The following is a 16,647-nucleotide window of genomic DNA, read 5'->3' as shown; positions in this document are numbered from 1 at the left end:
GTTTCTAACTCTCTATCCCTCTCCCTTCCTCCCTGTAAAAAAGCAATAAAATATATATATATATATTTTTTAAAAAAAAGTCAAAATAATGGCTGTCAGACACATCCAAAGTGACTACATGTTGGAGATCATCTTTTTTTTTTTTTAATATATTTTATTGATTTTTTACAGAACGGAAGGAAGAGGGATAGAGAGATAGAAACATCGATCAGCCGCCTCCTGCACACCTCCTACTGGGGATGTGCCTGCAACCAAGTTACGTGCCCTTGACCGGAATCGAACCTGGGACCCTTCAGTCCGCAGGCCGACGCTCTATCCACTGAGCCAAACCGGTTTTGGCTGGAGATCATCTTTAACTCGGTTAATGAGAGACCCAGGAGATGTTGCCCACAGGAGAACTGAGAGAGTCGCAATAAGGAACGCGGAAATGAATCTGCGAACTGGTCTGTCCAGGGGCGGCAATAAATGGCTTTCCAGTGGACGCACTTCGTTTGCATCTCGATGGACAAGAATCATTTGTATCGTGACAGGCTTTCTACGGTTTGCAGGTCGTAAAGGGCTCCAAGACGTTGAGAGGCGGGGAAAACCCATGGGAGGGCTGGACAGGCGCTCCATCACTTCCTCTGCCTGACACACGGCTCCGTAAACTCAGCCCACAGGAGCCTTCTCCTCCAAGGACCACCCAGGCCTGTCTGGGCACCACACCCTCCCCTCCCGCCACCCGGGTCCTGGCTCCAGCAACAAGCCCCTCTCCCCTGCAATGTCCTCACTTTTGTGACGGCTACTGGATCATTCCAGCAGCAGCGTAAAAAGCTGTTCTTTCTGCCGTCTAAAAAAAAATGTTTTTAAATAAAAGAAAAAGGGAGGGTCATTGCCGGCGGCGCGGTCGCAGAGTGGCCGTCGGAGTGCCAACTGCCTGCAGAACAACATGCCGAAGTTTTATTGTGACTACTGCGATACATACCTCACCCATGACTCTCCATCTGTGAGAAAGACACACTGCAGTGGTAGGAAACACAAAGAGAATGTGAAAGACTACTATCAGAAATGGATGGAAGAGCAGGCTCAGAGCCTGATTGACAAAACAACTGCAGCATTTCAGCAAGGAAAAATACCTCCTACTCCATTCTCAGCTCCACCTCCTGCAGGGGCAATGATCCCACCTCCCCCCAGTCTTCCGGGTCCACCTCGCCCCGGTATGATGCCAGCACCCCATATGGGGGGCCCTCCCATGATGCCAATGATGGGTCCTCCTCCTCCTGGGATGATGCCAGTGGGACCTGCTCCTGGAATGAGGCCGCCTATGGGAGGGCACATGCCAATGATGCCTGGGCCCCCAATGATGAGACCTCCGGCCCGTCCCATGATGGTGCCCACTCGGCCCGGAATGACTCGACCAGACAGATAAAGAGAAAGGGGATCCTCTTTCTATCAGGCTTTTATTACTTGTTTTATTTCACAGGAGATCAAGGTGCTGTGACTCTGGGTGTTTTCTAACAGTAGACAAGGAAGACTCACTCCCTCTTCCTATCTAAGAGAGAATAGTGTTTGAGGGGAGTAGTGGGACAAAAAAAAAAAGCAATTTTCATTTGTATTGTGAAATGTGAAAATAAAAACATCAACTCTTTTTGTTAAAAAAAATAAAAAATAAAAAAAAATAAAAGAAAAAGGGAGGTCGTGACTCCTTGACTCTGCTCGCCTTGGGAGTAAAACTCTCTGAAGAATGATCCACATCCTCCGGCCAGCTTTCTCTCTTCCCACGCTCTCAGCCCCTCGGACAGGGCTTGCCCACGGCCCCTCTGAAGGCGCTTGTCGGAGTCATCTCTGGACCCCATGGCCAAGTCCCCCCAGGCCGAGCACAGAGCCCTGGCGATCAGGTCCAATCAGAGCGCAGGGCACCGATGTTGATAGAAGATCATATTTTACCAGGAAAGATGGGCCCTGTCTCCGCGGAAGGAAGAATTTAATCTCAGAGCGACGAGCCCTTGTCAAGACGACATGTGGGCAGCTTGCAAGCCGATGAGGTCCTGACCCAATTAGCCTGGCAGGTCCATGCACCTGGCATGAGATTTGGGAACAGCTGGCAGCCCTCATCCCATAAAACACACACACACACACACACACACACACACACACACACACACACGCACACAAAGACCAGAAAGAAAGAAGGAACATCCTCATGCAACCGGTGACTGTGTGATGGCTTCTCCCCAAAGGGTTGATCTTCCCTGTGGGCTGTCCCTAGGGGGCAGAGGAGAGACTTCCAGGGTCTCATCAGAGAGCACAGGTGACAAACCTTCCACCGGGCGAAGCCAGGAGCCGCCTGGGTGGGAGTATGTGCCCCTTAGGAGGCCCCCGTGGCCCTCAGATGTGGATGAATGAAGTGGCCCCCACACCCTTAGTCTCTGTGTGTGCCTGCCCCTCAATGAGGGACCCGAGGTATTTGGAGAAACAATGCCCCAGGCTCATTTCTAGTTGCTGTAGGGTCAGAGAGCTGTGGGGGACACAGGGGAGGGGTGAGTCTGGCCTAGACCTCCAGCTGTGCAGAGGGTTCCTCCTCCCAGCCCCCCCCCCCCTTGGACCCAGCACATGCCTTTGGTGCATGCTGCTGCTCCCTGCTGGCCACGGGGGGTAAATGCTCCCCCAGAACAATCCAGGGGCAGGTGGAAACCCTCGTTTTCTTGCGCAAGAATTTCCCTAGTGATTCAGGAAAGCTGGGAGGACGTGGTCAGGAACAATAAGCAGCCTCATTTCAAAAGCCGGGCTTTCTGATCGGACCCCGATGACCGCCGCCAGCCCCAGATGGCGGGTTCCAGCTGCTGGTCCTCCGCCCCTGGCCGGGAGGCCCCTGGGCCCAGAGGTGAGTTATCTGGCAGTCACTCCAGGTGGCTGGAGGTCTGGAGTGGGGGTGGGGCGGGAAGGGGTGACACTCAGAAGCCATCTGGGAAGTGACAGGAAGGGGCCCTCTCCTCTCTTTCTGGAACTCCAAGCACCGTCTTTTCTGTAATTGGCTTTTACAAAGAGAGCAATAATACAGTTTCCCGCACTGCTTTCTGGAAAACCCTTGAAGCAAGGAAGTGCAAAGAAGGGAGCTTCCTGCTTAGAGCCCGTATCAGATTCCTGGGGCCGCTGTCGTAAATACCGCAGGTCCACGGCTCACACAACAGAGCTGTATGGTGTGGGCAGGGCCGGTCCTTCTGAGGCTGGGAGGAAGGATCTGCTCCTGGCCCCTCCCCGTGGCTGGAGGACGGCTGTCTTCTCCCTGTGTGTCTGTCTCCACTTCATCTCCCCGCTGTGTGTCTCTGTGTCCACATTCCCCTTTTCGTTAGGACCCATCCTATGGGAGGAGGGCCATCCTAATGGCCTCATGTAATCATCTGCAACCAGGCGTCCTCAAACTACGGCCCGCGGGCCACATGCGGCCCGCCGAGGACATTTATCTGGCCCGCCGGGTGCCGCTGCCTGTCCTGCTTAGCAGCCAACTCGTCCCGGGCCCGCAGTGCAGATAGGAATTTGTTCATAGTTGTTTTTTGTAAAACTATAGTCCAGCCCTCCAACGGTCTGAGGGACAGTGAACTGGCCCCCTGTTTAAAAAGTTTGAGGACCCCTGGAAGACCCTAATTCCAGATACAACGGCCTCTGACTTACGATGGTTCGACTTTATGAGGCTGCAAAAGTGATATTCACTCAGCAGAAACCATTCTTTGAACTTTGAATTTTGATCGTTTCCCGGGCTCTCGATATGCTGGGCAGAGAGCCTCTGCTTCTGGTCAGCCAATGGCTGGGGAAGCCGCCGGCACTCTGCTGCGCACTGTGTCCCCAGCGGCTCTTGGATTCCGTGTTTTGCGTTTTCACGTGCCACCACGTCTACAAAACGCCCATCTGTGTCTCCTGCTTCTGGTGAGAAGAGGAGGAAGGCAACTGCTCTTGAGATGACATGATAATTGCCCATCACGGTGGCAGGCCATAATCATATAAATTACATGCAAAGTAAACACTTTATTATAAAACAGGCTTTGTGTGTGATGATTGCACCCAACTGGAGGCTAATGCGACTGCTCTGAGCACGTTTAAGGCAGGCTAGCCTGAGCTAAAGTGTTTGGTAGGTTAGATGCATTAAATGCATTTTTGACTTGATATTTTCAATCTGCGATATTTTCAGTTTACAATGGGTTTATCAAGATGTTACCCCCAATGTAAGTTGAGGAGCATTCTGTCACATTCTGGGGGTTCTGGGAGATTATACTTTAGCATGTCAATTGGAGGGAGGACACGAATCAACCCATAATAGAGCCTGAAGGAGGGAAGAAAACCTAGATGGAATTGACACACATTGACAAACAAATTAGGGTCTCAGTAAACCATTTGTTGTCTGTGAGAAGCCTCCCAATTTGGAAGGAAGGAGAGGGTCATGGTATATGCTCCGAGGGCAGTCGCGATAGGCGAGGAGATCCCACGCCACCAAGGGAACGGCATAGGAGACAGGAAGGAAATGAATGCTTGTCAACCGCCAACCTGCTCCTTTTGTCATTGATGAAACGATTTTCCGGGTTGGTTTGCTCATAGGACCTCAAGCTCAAACTTCCGCCATTCTCGACTGTAGACATTCTGAAATCCCAAACTGGGTTCTTGCAACTCCACTGCCTGCTTCAGAAGGTAAGAGGGGAATATAGAGCTGATTATGCAAGGAGATAAAATATCTGTTCCGGTCTGCCCTTGCATTATCTAATACTAGAGGCCCAGTGCACAAATTCATGCACAGGTGGGGTCCCTTGGCCTGGCCAGTGATCAAGGCCTATCGGGGGAGCTGGCCAGCCGGGGGGAGGGACCACGGGAGGTTGGCTGTGGGACTGCACTGACCACCAGGGGGCAGTTCCTGCATTGAGCATCTGCCCCCTGGTGGTCAGTGTGTGTCATAGTAACTGGTCGACAGGTCGTTCCGGTCATTCGGTCGTTCCGGTCATTCGGTTGCTTAGGCTTTTATATATATAGATTGTGTTCCTGAAAAAGTGGGTGTCCATTGATTTTGGTAAATGGGATCATTTAATGTGGATCAGGGGAGTTTGTTTCTTAAAGGGAACCACACTGAATTATTCGGGAAATTCAGGCACTCACCCCATTTTGTCTTGGAGATGCACGTAGGCTTCCGCTGACTGCCTCTGCTCAGAGACGATAGCACACAGGTGTGCTGCTCCCCACCCATGCATACACCCCACTCCTCGGGGGTGGCCAGGTTCCCCTCAGCAACGCCCAGCCCCCTCGGTTAAATCTAGACTCACCCTTGGCCTGTGGGCATCGCATTCCCACAATGGGCAGGGACTGTGGCCAGCACCCCCACCACACACACACATATATACACACACAGGCCCATGAGCCATTGGAGTGGGCATATGGAGACTTAGTGGGAGCTGGAAGGCAGGGGACCCTCACCCATAGCACCCACAGGGGACTCCTAAGTGTGACCTCATTTTGGAGCCAGAGAAGCCAGGACTGTGTGGGTTTTGTGGGAATGTTCTTGTGAATCCAGGGTTCCTTGGACTTGGGGAAGCTAGAAGCCCCTTCTCTAGCCCCAAACCCTCCCTTTTTAGGTGGGACAATTGCCTCTGGGTGGCTGAAGGTCACACAGCAGGCGGGGTGGCAGTGCTGAGGCTGGAACTTGGGTCTCCTGGTCCCTGGTCCCTGGTTCCTGGTCCGTTGAACTTTCCCCAAGAGGAGGACACACGCAGACACATTTCAGGCCCCATCGAGGCACACACAAGTTCACGTGCACTGCCCAGGCCTCTGAAGGGCCGAGCATGAGAAAGCCAGGGGAAGGAGAGAAGAGAACTCAATCCTAGAGCCGCCTGGGTGCCAGGCCCTGTGCCAGGGATTTGCATGTACCACGCATTGGACAAGCACAGAGGTTTCCTGATGAGCAAACTGAAGACAAGGACCTGGCTTGTCTTCCACAGCTGGCAAGCACAGAGCTGGGTCTCACGTCCAAAGGCCCCCTCAGTCACACCTCCTCTCAGGTTTGCCCTCCAGGTTGTCCTCCAGTTACCCCTCTTGCAACCTCGGCTGATGGGTCCAGAACTCCATTAGTTCTGTCCAGGCCCCGCCCACCCCCACCCAGGCCCCACCCATCTCACTCCGAGCCCAGGCAGATCCTCTGTGCTTCTGAGGCATCTCTTCTCCAAGCTGTGGATTTGCCCAGCCTGGGTCCAGCTTGGTTGTGGTACCTCCAGTTTGGGCCCTGGCTACACTTTGACTGTTTTTTATTCTATTAAAGCAGGGGTCCTCAAACTTTTTAAACAGGGGGCCAGTTCACTGTCCCTCAGACCGTTGGAGGGCCAGACTATAGTTTTTAAAAAAAAAAACTATGAACAAATTCCTATGCGCACTGCGGGCCCGGGACGAGTCGGCTGCTAAGCAGGACAGGCAGCGGCACCCGGCGGGCCGGATACATGTCCTCGGCGGGCCGCATGTGGCCCGCGGGCCGTAGTTTGAGAACCCCTGTTAAAGTCTTAATTAAAGCTCTTTGGAAAAACTGAAAGTAAACCGGAGCCAGTGATGCCCCGTTCCAGGGAGTTTCGTCAGGGTTTTACCCAAGAATCCAGCTCACGCAGGAGAGGAGCTTGCTCCTGGGAGAAGAGTCCCCCAGCCTGCACAGGGCCCTCCCAGGCCTTCTGGGGTACCAGTCACAGTGGCTGCTGGGGCCTGGCAACATGTGGGAGTCATAGATTTAGTCCACAGAGATTGATGGGTAGAAATGAGTGATATGACCAGGACATCCAGGAATGGGTGTGGGGTGCAGGGGGAGGCTCGGGAGTAGCTATCCAGTTGCTCATGACAATGGAGCCAGACCTGGCTGGAAACCCAGCTCTAACTGACACCTGGGGTGAGCCCGGGCACCCCGGCACCCTGCTCTGCGTTGGAAAGTGGAATAACGGCCTCGTGGGGTTTCCATGAACCTCACAGACGGAAAGTCTTTGTAGAGACTTTCGAATCATTCAAAACTCTCGCCCAGTTCCCGAGGACTGGCTGCCCCTGAATGACCCGCTGGCTGGAAACGCCTGCCCGTGGGCAGAGACTGTCTTTGCGGGAGAAGGAGAACCGTGTTGGTTTGACCCAACAGCCAGTTCACCTCCATCATTTTACAGATGACTTTGATACTCCCCAAACTGCCCCGGGGTGAGCAATTGGTTTAAAGCCTCGAGGAAGTTCAGCGTGGATGGAATTGTCTGGAACATCTATAAAGGGAACCTAGAAAGGCTCAGGCAGGCGATCATCGGAAGATCTTGCCCCGCTCTCTCTGCAGAGTGTCTGCCCAGGGCAGCGCCGGCGGCCACGCTCAGGCCCCGCTTGGCGTCACGGGGCCCGTTAAAAAGGCTGATGTGGTTTTCCCGCTGAAGAGACAGCCAGAGTAAAGGATAGAAACAGAGAAGGAATGCACCCTCGAGGCAGGGTTATCGGTGAATGAGAAACTTTGTCAGGAGTCTAGAAGGCCAGCGGGGGATGGGGCCACGTGGAACCATGAAATGAGGGAGGGAGGCGGGTCACAGAGGAGTGGGTACAGCGGCACAAGCAGTGTTGATTAGCTCGATATCCAGCCCATGGAATGTTCCTCGTAAATGAAACGGTCAGTATCGACATCACGGTTATTGTACGTAATCAGAGCAATTATTCACGCAGGACCAGGATCGCTGGCTGGTGAAAGAGACATCAGCCTCTGACCCCACGGACCAACCTGGAACCTGAAACGCTTGCCATCCCTTCCACCGGTGTCACCGGGAGCAATTGGTCCTGATGAGTGGTTTGTGGGTGGAGCTTGTGTCTGGTGATAACAGCTTGACCTCTGAGTCACATGCAAAGTCTTCCCCCCGCCCGCCCCCCGCCCCCGGCTCCCGAGTCTGGGAAGAGGCTGGAGAGGCAGCTGTCAGTCACTGTGCAGACCAGCCCCCGAGGGCTTTTCTGAGGCCACATGTGTGCACAGGGCAGACCTGGCTCCGGCCAACTCCGTCCGCGTTTCGGCTGGATTTGGACAGACGTGGCTGGATGGTTGGATTTGGATGGATGCTCGACCACAGTCACCCCCAAACAACGCACAGTTTTCTTCCTTTCACCGAATTGTAATGAGCTCCCACCCTATGCTATATGCACTGGGGACACAGCTGAGAAGAGGCCACCAGTCCCCTGCCCTCGTGGAGAGAGAGACAGTCAACTCCAAACAAGTAACTGAGAAAATATTGGGGTGCAAGGCACATGTGCAGGGTACTAACATGAGATGACATCATGGAAAGTGACCCGATGCCCACTGAAGAGGGAAGGTCAACATTAAGATGGCATCTATGCTGCAAAGGAATGACTAAAGGAGCTCGCCACGCCAATGTCAAGGGGATGAACGCTCCAGGCAGCGAGAGGCACCTGCGCAAAGGTCCTGAGGCGGCAGGGAGCTTGCCATGTTTACAGACCAGAGGACGACCGTTGCTGCTGGAACACGGGACCAGGGCAGAGAGAAATCTGCCAGGTGTGGGGACAAGCCGGACGCCCGGGGGCTGGCCTCTGAAGTCATCATGCCTTGCCGCTCTGCAGGTGAGCCACGTGGGGCAGGCCGCTCCCCACCGAGCGTCATGCGGCCCCTATGCCCCTGTCACTGGGCACCAGAACTGCCCAGAGTTCCATGCTGGGCAGACATTTTGGCTTCCAGACAAGGATGTCCTTTGAGGCCCAGACACATTTCTGTAGAGACCACTGCCCACAAGCTCTTCCCTGTACTGTATGGAGACCCTGCCCCTCCCCCGGTGGTCGGCTCGGGGGCAGGCCCAGCCTGGCCTCTCCATCTCCCACCATCGCCACAGTAAGGGAAGCTGCACTCGGCTGGGCTGCGATTTGTACATTTTATGAGCGCATTTCAGTCAACTCTCCAGCGAGGCTGGCGGATGAGAATGTCTGTCTCAATCAGCTATTCTGGTTACTGGAGCGTTACACCTGTTCCTCGCACGGATCTCCCTTCTCGAAGAATTATAAAACAATCCAATGCCTTTGGCACTAAAACCAACATTGGACTCTGATAATAAACACAAAGGCTCGCCAGCAATTCTGATTGCCGGAGAGTCACGATCCTGAACATCCGTTCCTGTCGGTACCGCGACTGTGCAGACCTGCTGGGTAACAGGCATTTCCGGGGCCATCTCTTATGACCGCCACCCTTTGCCGACCGTGAGAAGCTACACACACAGAGGAAGACAGCTTTCCTGGCCCTGCCAGCACCTGTCTTAACGAAGACATACGTCGCCCTGTTTGCTCACTCCCATCCCTCCCACACTTGCATTCTAGATGTATGGCAGACGTAGCAGAACCACCAAACGCTTTTACACTCGGCTCAGGCAAGATCTTCACCCGCCCACCTCTCCCCCAGGAGGCTGGCTGAGTGATGCTCGGGAATCCGCAACCTGCCGCCGGGTCCTTCTGCCCTTGCCAATCGGCCGACCAACACAAATGGACTCCGTCAGGCCCTCGTAATTAGACTCAGTTGAAGGGCTACATCAGGTGGATACAGTGAAGTGTTAAAAGAAGCCCACATTAATCTCCCGGAGAAATGGGACATGCTGCATTCCGAGACGACATTAATGTCGGGACGATGCCGTAAATTTCATTTTTATTATTCCGTGGTGATGGATGCTCTCATTACCTATCACTCTCGCGTTTGATAAAGAGCGAGCGCGGAAGTGCCTGCTTCTCCTACAGGAGACCTCCTACGCCGCGCCGAGGATGTGATCACGATACGTACGCGTTTCATAGCAGTGTTTGCTTAACAGCCAACAGCACTTTCATTCAATATTAATAACACAGATGTTTGGCTGAAAGTGACTGGAAGCCACGCGGTTTCATACATTCATGAATGACGGGGCCTCCGCTGCACCGTTCCCTAAGTGGCCAGCGGTGCCGGCCCATGGCCCTGCCTCCCCACAGAAACCCAGGCAGGTGGCCGCTACCCTAGCCCCTCCAGGGCCTGAAATGAGGGAAAATGGGGGACAGTAGGCTCCGATTCCAATGAGCGAGGTCTGACAGGCAGGGAAGTGTTGGGAGATAGACGACGCAGTCCCCCTGCCGTTTCTGCATGACGGACCCCTCCACGGGAAGCAGCTGTAACGGTGGGATGGAGAAATTGCCACGGGACATGCGGCTCTCCCACAGTCAATCCTTGGAAAACGCGTGGGGCGGTGGGAAAGGACAGAGCTCCACTGAGCCGTGACGGCGGACACGGAGGATCCTCTTTGCAAGCCGTTCTTGTGGCCACGTGACGGCGTTCAATCAAACCCTCAGGCCGGACACGTTCCCGGCCATCGTAATAAAAAGGTTGCTGCTTGTGTCTCCATTTCCCTTTGGCTACCTCTTGTTCAGATATAAGCTTGTTTAAAAGATATTTTTATTGATTTCAGAAAGGAAGGAGAGCGGGAGAGAGAGAGATAGAAACATCAATGATGAGAGAGAGTCATGGATGGGCTGCCTCCTGCACGCCCCCTCCTGTGGATGGAGCCCACAACCCAGGCATGAGCCCTGACTGGGAATTGAACGGTGACTTCCTGGTTCATAGGTCAACGCTCAACCACTCAGCCACGCCCGCAGGGCCAGAGATAAGATATTTTAAATGTGTGGGGGTATTTCCTCCGCGATGCCCTGGAAGATCCAAACCACATTCCCTATAAATAAGAACGAACACCCCACACCAGAGCCGGTGGCTCCCCTGCCTGCCAGGCAGGCAAGTGTCCCATTAGGAATGCCTCCCGGTACAAGCCAGGAAGGCAGTGGGCGCTTCGAGGTGAAGGTGAGGACATGGAGCTTGATGAATTTTTGCTGGCGGGCAGCCTTGCCGGAAATACAGAACCTCAGGGCCATGGGGAGGCTAACGCGCTGGCTGCAGCTGCCCGACTTTGGGGAATAAGCTGTTTGCAGCACTGATTACATGGGGGACCTGGGCATCAGTCATTCTGTTCAGCAGAGGATGGATTTTTTTAAAAATATATATTTTATTTATTTTTTACAGAGAGGAAAGGAGAGGGATAGAGAGTTAGAAACATCGATCAGCTGCCTCCTGCACACCCCCTACTGGGGATGTGCCCGCAACCAAGGTACATGCCCTTGACCGGAATCGAACCTGGGACCTTTCAGTCCACAGGCCGGCGCTCTATCCACTGAGCCAAACCGGTCAGGGCCAAGGGATGGATTTTGAAGGCCCGGCAGCCCCCCAGGAAGTGGCTCTGTGGTTGTGCAGAACTGATGGATGGGTCCCTGAGTTCTCAAAAAGCCACACTGAAAGCTTATGTCAGCCGAGGCTGAACCCGTCCGGATGTGTTCCCTCTGCACAAGGACCGCTAACCCACAGGGACTCGGCACCCTCCGGCCAATTACCCAATCGCTGGCCTGGGGCGGACACAGTGTTTGGAAATCGATTGCTTTATTTACGACTAAGCAGGGAGCCTGACGCAGGACAGGTGTTAGCTAATGCCTCTAACGGATGGTGGAATGAGTGGGTTAATGGGTGCAAGGACGCCCTAGCTTTCTCAGGGTGGTGAGTTGGTCTTGCCAGCAAAGCACATGTGTAGTCAGAACTGCCTGGGGAAACGGCTCCATGGGTCAGAGAGAACCAGGACAATTGTCGCCATGGCAGGACTCACGGCCACGTTCCCGGGGCCCGCTGGGAGCCTTGCATCATCTCTCAGAAGGGCTGGCTTTGCACCCAGCAGGCCAGTCCCACGTCCCTGGCTGTGCCCAGAGGGACGGAGCAGTGGGCTGGCTGGTGCTCGGGTGCCGGCTGCACAAAGCAATTGGCTCAAATGCCAGAACCCACTCTGCCCGGCCACGGAAGCAAACGCACTTCCCACCACAAGCTGGGGCCTGTAGTGTACGCATTGACAGTCTTGTCCTGTGACGCTCCCCAACCCTCTTATTTTTATGTCAAGCGTGATGATTATAGTCTGCAATTTTAAACAACTACGCGAGGATGTTGCAAGAAAGAGCTGGCTGCTTGAAATCTCATTTCTGTAAGCGTCCTTGGCCCCAGGGATGGACGGATTGCTCTTCGGGCCCAGGACACCGGGCGCCTGTCCATGCAACGTACAGAGCCCGTGAGCCAAGCGCTCCTCCGGCTCCTGCAGAGGCAGCTGGGCCGGTATGGACCGGAGGCCCAGGCATTTCAGAGGAATGCTGGAAGTTACCCTTGCTATCAAAAGGGTAAGAGTGTCTTGCCACATGAATAATGGAATGGTCTTCAATAATCCATCTGTTTATATGAAAAGTTCTGAAAGGATATAAGATGAGAAGACCTGGAAAGCAGTCACTATGATTGGAGCCTCCCCGGACGCCCACCACCTCAGCCACACACCCAGCATCCCCTGCACCCACCACACCCGAACCCCGTCTGACCTTGACCCCAGTCACCCCCTTCTCCTCCTCCTGTCAGTCAGGCCCCCAGCCCCATATTCCGCCACTGGATTCGTCTCCTGCGGCTCCTGTCACAACGCACCACAAGCTGGATGGCCTAAAGCCACAGAAATCTACTTTCTCGCGGTTCCGGAGGCCAGAAGCCCAAGATCAAGGCCTCTCGGGGAGGGGGGGTCCCTCAGGAGGCTCCAGGGAGGACCTGCTCCAGGCCCCTCTCCCCTCCTCCGGTGGCTGCAACAACCCTAGGTGCTCCTTGGCTCGAAGACACATCGTTCCAACCTCTGCCTCCCTGGTCACACAGCTTCCCCTCTCTGTACCTCTACTACCCTCCATCATGCTCAAAAGATAAGCGCCATTGGCCTGGCCAGCGTGGCTCAGCGGTTGAGCATCGACCTATGAACCAGGAGGTCACGGTTGGATTCCTGGTCAGGGCACATACTGGGTTGCGGGCTGGATCCCCAGTAGAGGGCATGAAGGAGGCAGCCAATCAATGAATCTCTCTCATCATGGATGTTTCTATCTCTATCCCTCCCCCTTCCTCTCTCTCTTAAAAAAAAAAAAATCAATAAAAACATATTTTTTAAAAAGTGTCATTAGATTTAGGGCCCATCCTAAATTCAGGGCAATCTCGTCTCAAGATCTTTGCCTTAATTCCATGTGCAAAGACCCTATTTCCAAGTCAGATCATGTTCCCAGGTGCCAGGGGTAAGGACTTGGACAATTATTCTGGGGGGGAGGGGGTCATTATTCAACCCATGACGTCCACCAAAACTGAGGCCATCGAGGTCACCAGTGACCCCATGTTGCTGACTCCGATGTTGATTCTCCATCCGTGTCACATCCGACGCATCGGCATCCCGAACCCCCTCTTCCCGTGACTCTCCTCCCTCCCCGGCCTCTCCCGCCAGCGCCTTACCTCGGCGCATCACCACTCCGTCCTCCTCGTTGTTCAGGTCCAAGTCGAGGCGGTGGCATCGACTCCTCTTCCTCTCCCACAGCTAACTCAACAGGAAGTCCTGTGGCACCATGTTCAGACAAGCCCAGAATCCGACATTCCCACACCCCCTGGTCCGACCGGCCCTCGGCTCTCTCTCTGGTACGTCCCGAGCCCCCTAAGTTGTCTCCCTCCTGCTGCCCCACAAAAATCCATTCTCAGCAGCAGCCGAGTGGCCCATGAAAACCCAAGGCAGCTCACACCAGCTCTCTCCCATGATGCCCATCTCACTTAGAGAAGCCAGCACCCCACACCCCACACCACCCCCCTCCATAAGCCTTTGCACCAGCTCCCCTTCTTCCTCGGATGGTCTTTCTCCAGGTCCCCAAATGGCCCCCTCCCTCACCTCCTCCAAGTCTTCGCTCCAATGTCACCTCCCTGAGGGTCCCCTGACCAGCCTGTGACAATCACAAATGGCCCAGGGCCCTCCTTCTGGTCACTGTGGCCTCTGTTCTCCACTCAAACAGGTGGTCCCAGGGCGGGAACTTTTTCTGTGTTCATCCCAGGGGTTCCCAATGGAATAGAGGAGGCACTCAGTGAACGATTGTCAAATAAATGAAGTAGGGAAATGCCGTAAAAACAAATGCTTTAATTGCCAACTATATCAGATACCAAAAGGTGTGCACAACCCTTATATATATAGTTTAAAGAACGCTGCACACAAAGTACCCACTACCCAGCTTAAAGTAAAAACGTCGCCTGTTCATTTAAGTCCCTCCCCATCCCGGCCCCAAAATGAATCACGACCCTTAATTATATCCTGTCGTTCGCTTCTAAAAATGTTTTCCCACGTGTGTAGGTGCCCCTAAATACACATAACACATGCATTATACATACACGTAATATGTACCATAAATATTGCCTATTCGCATGTTTTAAAATCCTGTTTGTATCTATAGAAACGCTGGCAGCTATATAGTCTCCAGATTACGGGTAACTTTTCATTTCCTTCTCATCCTCTTCTGTATTTTCCAAGCTTTTATAAGGAACATATGTTACGTTTGCCGTCAGAGCAGAGTGGAATGCCTGCCTACAGACACCTGAGCCGTCTCGTTGTGAAACAGGAGGTGCACTGTCTGTGAGGCAGAGAAATACCATTTCTGCACGGCCGTCCCTCTCTGACTGACCCTCAAAGACAGGTCAAATTTGTCTGTTGTGGTGGAGAGGCGAATATTGGGTAAATGACTCTGGAGAACACTATGCCCGGAGTGGCTGTCTGGGTCAGCTGCAATGAAGCAGGTGCCCCCAAAACCCTGCGCCCCGAGTGGAGTCCCCTCCCAGGTGCAGCCCTGGGCTCTCAGATCCCAGGAGCAGCCTTTGGTGTCCAAGAGCTACTGCTCTTTCCTGATTTGTAAGGCGAGGCGAGTCCTGGGGGGTCCCCGGCTTTATTACAGTGACTCGTCTTCTCTATTGTTAAAGACACCAACTCCCCTCTATTTTTACTTCTTTGCGGCCGCCAGGGACACTCACCCACTCAGGTGAGGGGCTGTCTGGGGCAGTGAGCTGGGGGCTACGCCAACACCGACCCCATCCACCCTCACCCCACGTGACCTTGGCTGTGCACGTCCTTGTCTGCAGCTTGCAGCTCGGATCTGGAAGAACCTCTCCCCTTAAGTTACCTTTTCTTCTTCTTCTTCTTCTTTCCTAAACAGCGATGACAAGCGGGAGGCCACCGAGCCAAACTGCCTGGACCCCCCACGCTGGCTCTGCCTCTTGGAGCCGGTCATCCACAGCAGCTCCCTAGCTGCTAGGTGCCTCTGCTTCTCCATCCGGGAAATGCAGAAGCCTGAGGGGGCGCTCAGAGCAGCCCCGCACAGGTGAGCTGTGGGTGAACGTCGCCTGAATGCCTGTGCCCTCCCCTCCCTCTACGGTTTTGGAAGGTCTGCATTCTGTTACCAGCATTTCAGTGGTCGGTCTTACGTTTGTAACATGGATACTTAACCTCACAGACCTGATATGAATTGGCATCTCCGGAATTGTGAAGGCTCGCCCTGAAGCATCAGGATTTGGGGTGTTTCAATGCACCTTACACATCCGTACAGCCGCCTCTGCTTTTCATGATGTACACATTTAATTTCACCTTGTTTTTAAAAATTGTTAACATTAGTCTTTGGTTTCTACATTAAATATTTATCAGATAGTTAAGAGACTTGGATTTTCTCTGGGGGCCTCCCCGGAATTAGCACACATGCATCTACACACACTCACACACTCATGCACACAGAGATGCCTACAAACACACACACACACACAGACATGCCTGCACACACACACCTGCACACACACACAGCGATGTCTACAAACACACACACACACACACCTGCACACACACACACTCACACACACACAGATGCCTACAAACATACACACAGAGACACACCTGCACACACACACCTGCACACACACACACACACTCACACACACAGAGATGCCTACAAACATACACACAGAGACACGCCTGCACACACACACCTGCACACACACACACACACACACACACACAGATGCCTACAAACATACACACAGAGACACGCCTGCACACACGCACCTGCACACACTGTTGGGAGCGACCTCAGTTGACAAAGTCCTGAGAGGGCAGGTTTCACAAAGTGGCCTGCCTGTTCCCAAGGTTAGTCATGCATCCTGCCCCCCTTTTAGGCTTAGAGACCCTTAAGCACAATAGTTTAGTAATCACACATTCTGCCCCCTAGAGCTTAGTTAATCTTCAAGCACAGTTGATTTAGAAGCGTAATTGTCCTTAAGCAAGAAGCATAGCTAGACTATCTCATGGAAAGGAACTTAGGTGGCGTCAAAGGTGTTTGTACAGGTTTAGCCATTGGAATCTTAGCCAAGATAAGGAACTTTGTGTAAAGATCAGTAGGAAACCTAAAACAAAGGGGTATAATTATGTTTACCACATACCAGGAATGATGTATTGTGTGGAATGTAACTGACCCTGTATAAATGTAAGGTGAAAAATAAACTCGGGACTGTAAGCGGGAAGTGCTACAGTCCTCCCGATCCCATTCTGTTTTCTGTCTGTCTTTTCTCATCCTCTCCCCCCCTTGCAGGTACTGTTCGACTGATGCCGGCAGGCTCTGGCAACACACACTTTCACACTCACGTACACAGAGATGGTATGTCATTCCCTGGTGCTTAGAGACTTTTCCCAGGAGGAGTGTGGCTAGAGGTTCCAGCCATAGGACACGCCAACATTTAGAGCTTAG

General features: G+C 53.4%; 1 protein-coding gene across 1 annotated transcript; it reads left to right on the top strand.

The window, feature by feature from the left end:
- Positions 1-873: 873 nt before the first annotated feature.
- On the top strand, positions 874-1,627 carry LOC308251058 (U1 small nuclear ribonucleoprotein C). The gene has a single exon (XM_080674048.1). The coding sequence runs from the start codon at positions 929-931 to the stop codon at positions 1,406-1,408; it is 480 nt and encodes a 159-aa protein (XP_080530174.1). The 5' UTR covers positions 874-928; the 3' UTR covers positions 1,409-1,627.
- The last annotated feature ends 15,020 nt before the right edge of the window (positions 1,628-16,647 follow it).

This window comes from Plecotus auritus (assembly GCF_963455305.1).
Source record: "Plecotus auritus genome assembly, chromosome: 6".
Lineage (NCBI taxonomy): Eukaryota > Metazoa > Chordata > Mammalia > Chiroptera > Vespertilionidae > Plecotus > Plecotus auritus.
The sequence above is the reverse complement of the archived record's forward strand: the minus strand, read 5'-3'. Positions and strand labels throughout refer to the sequence as shown.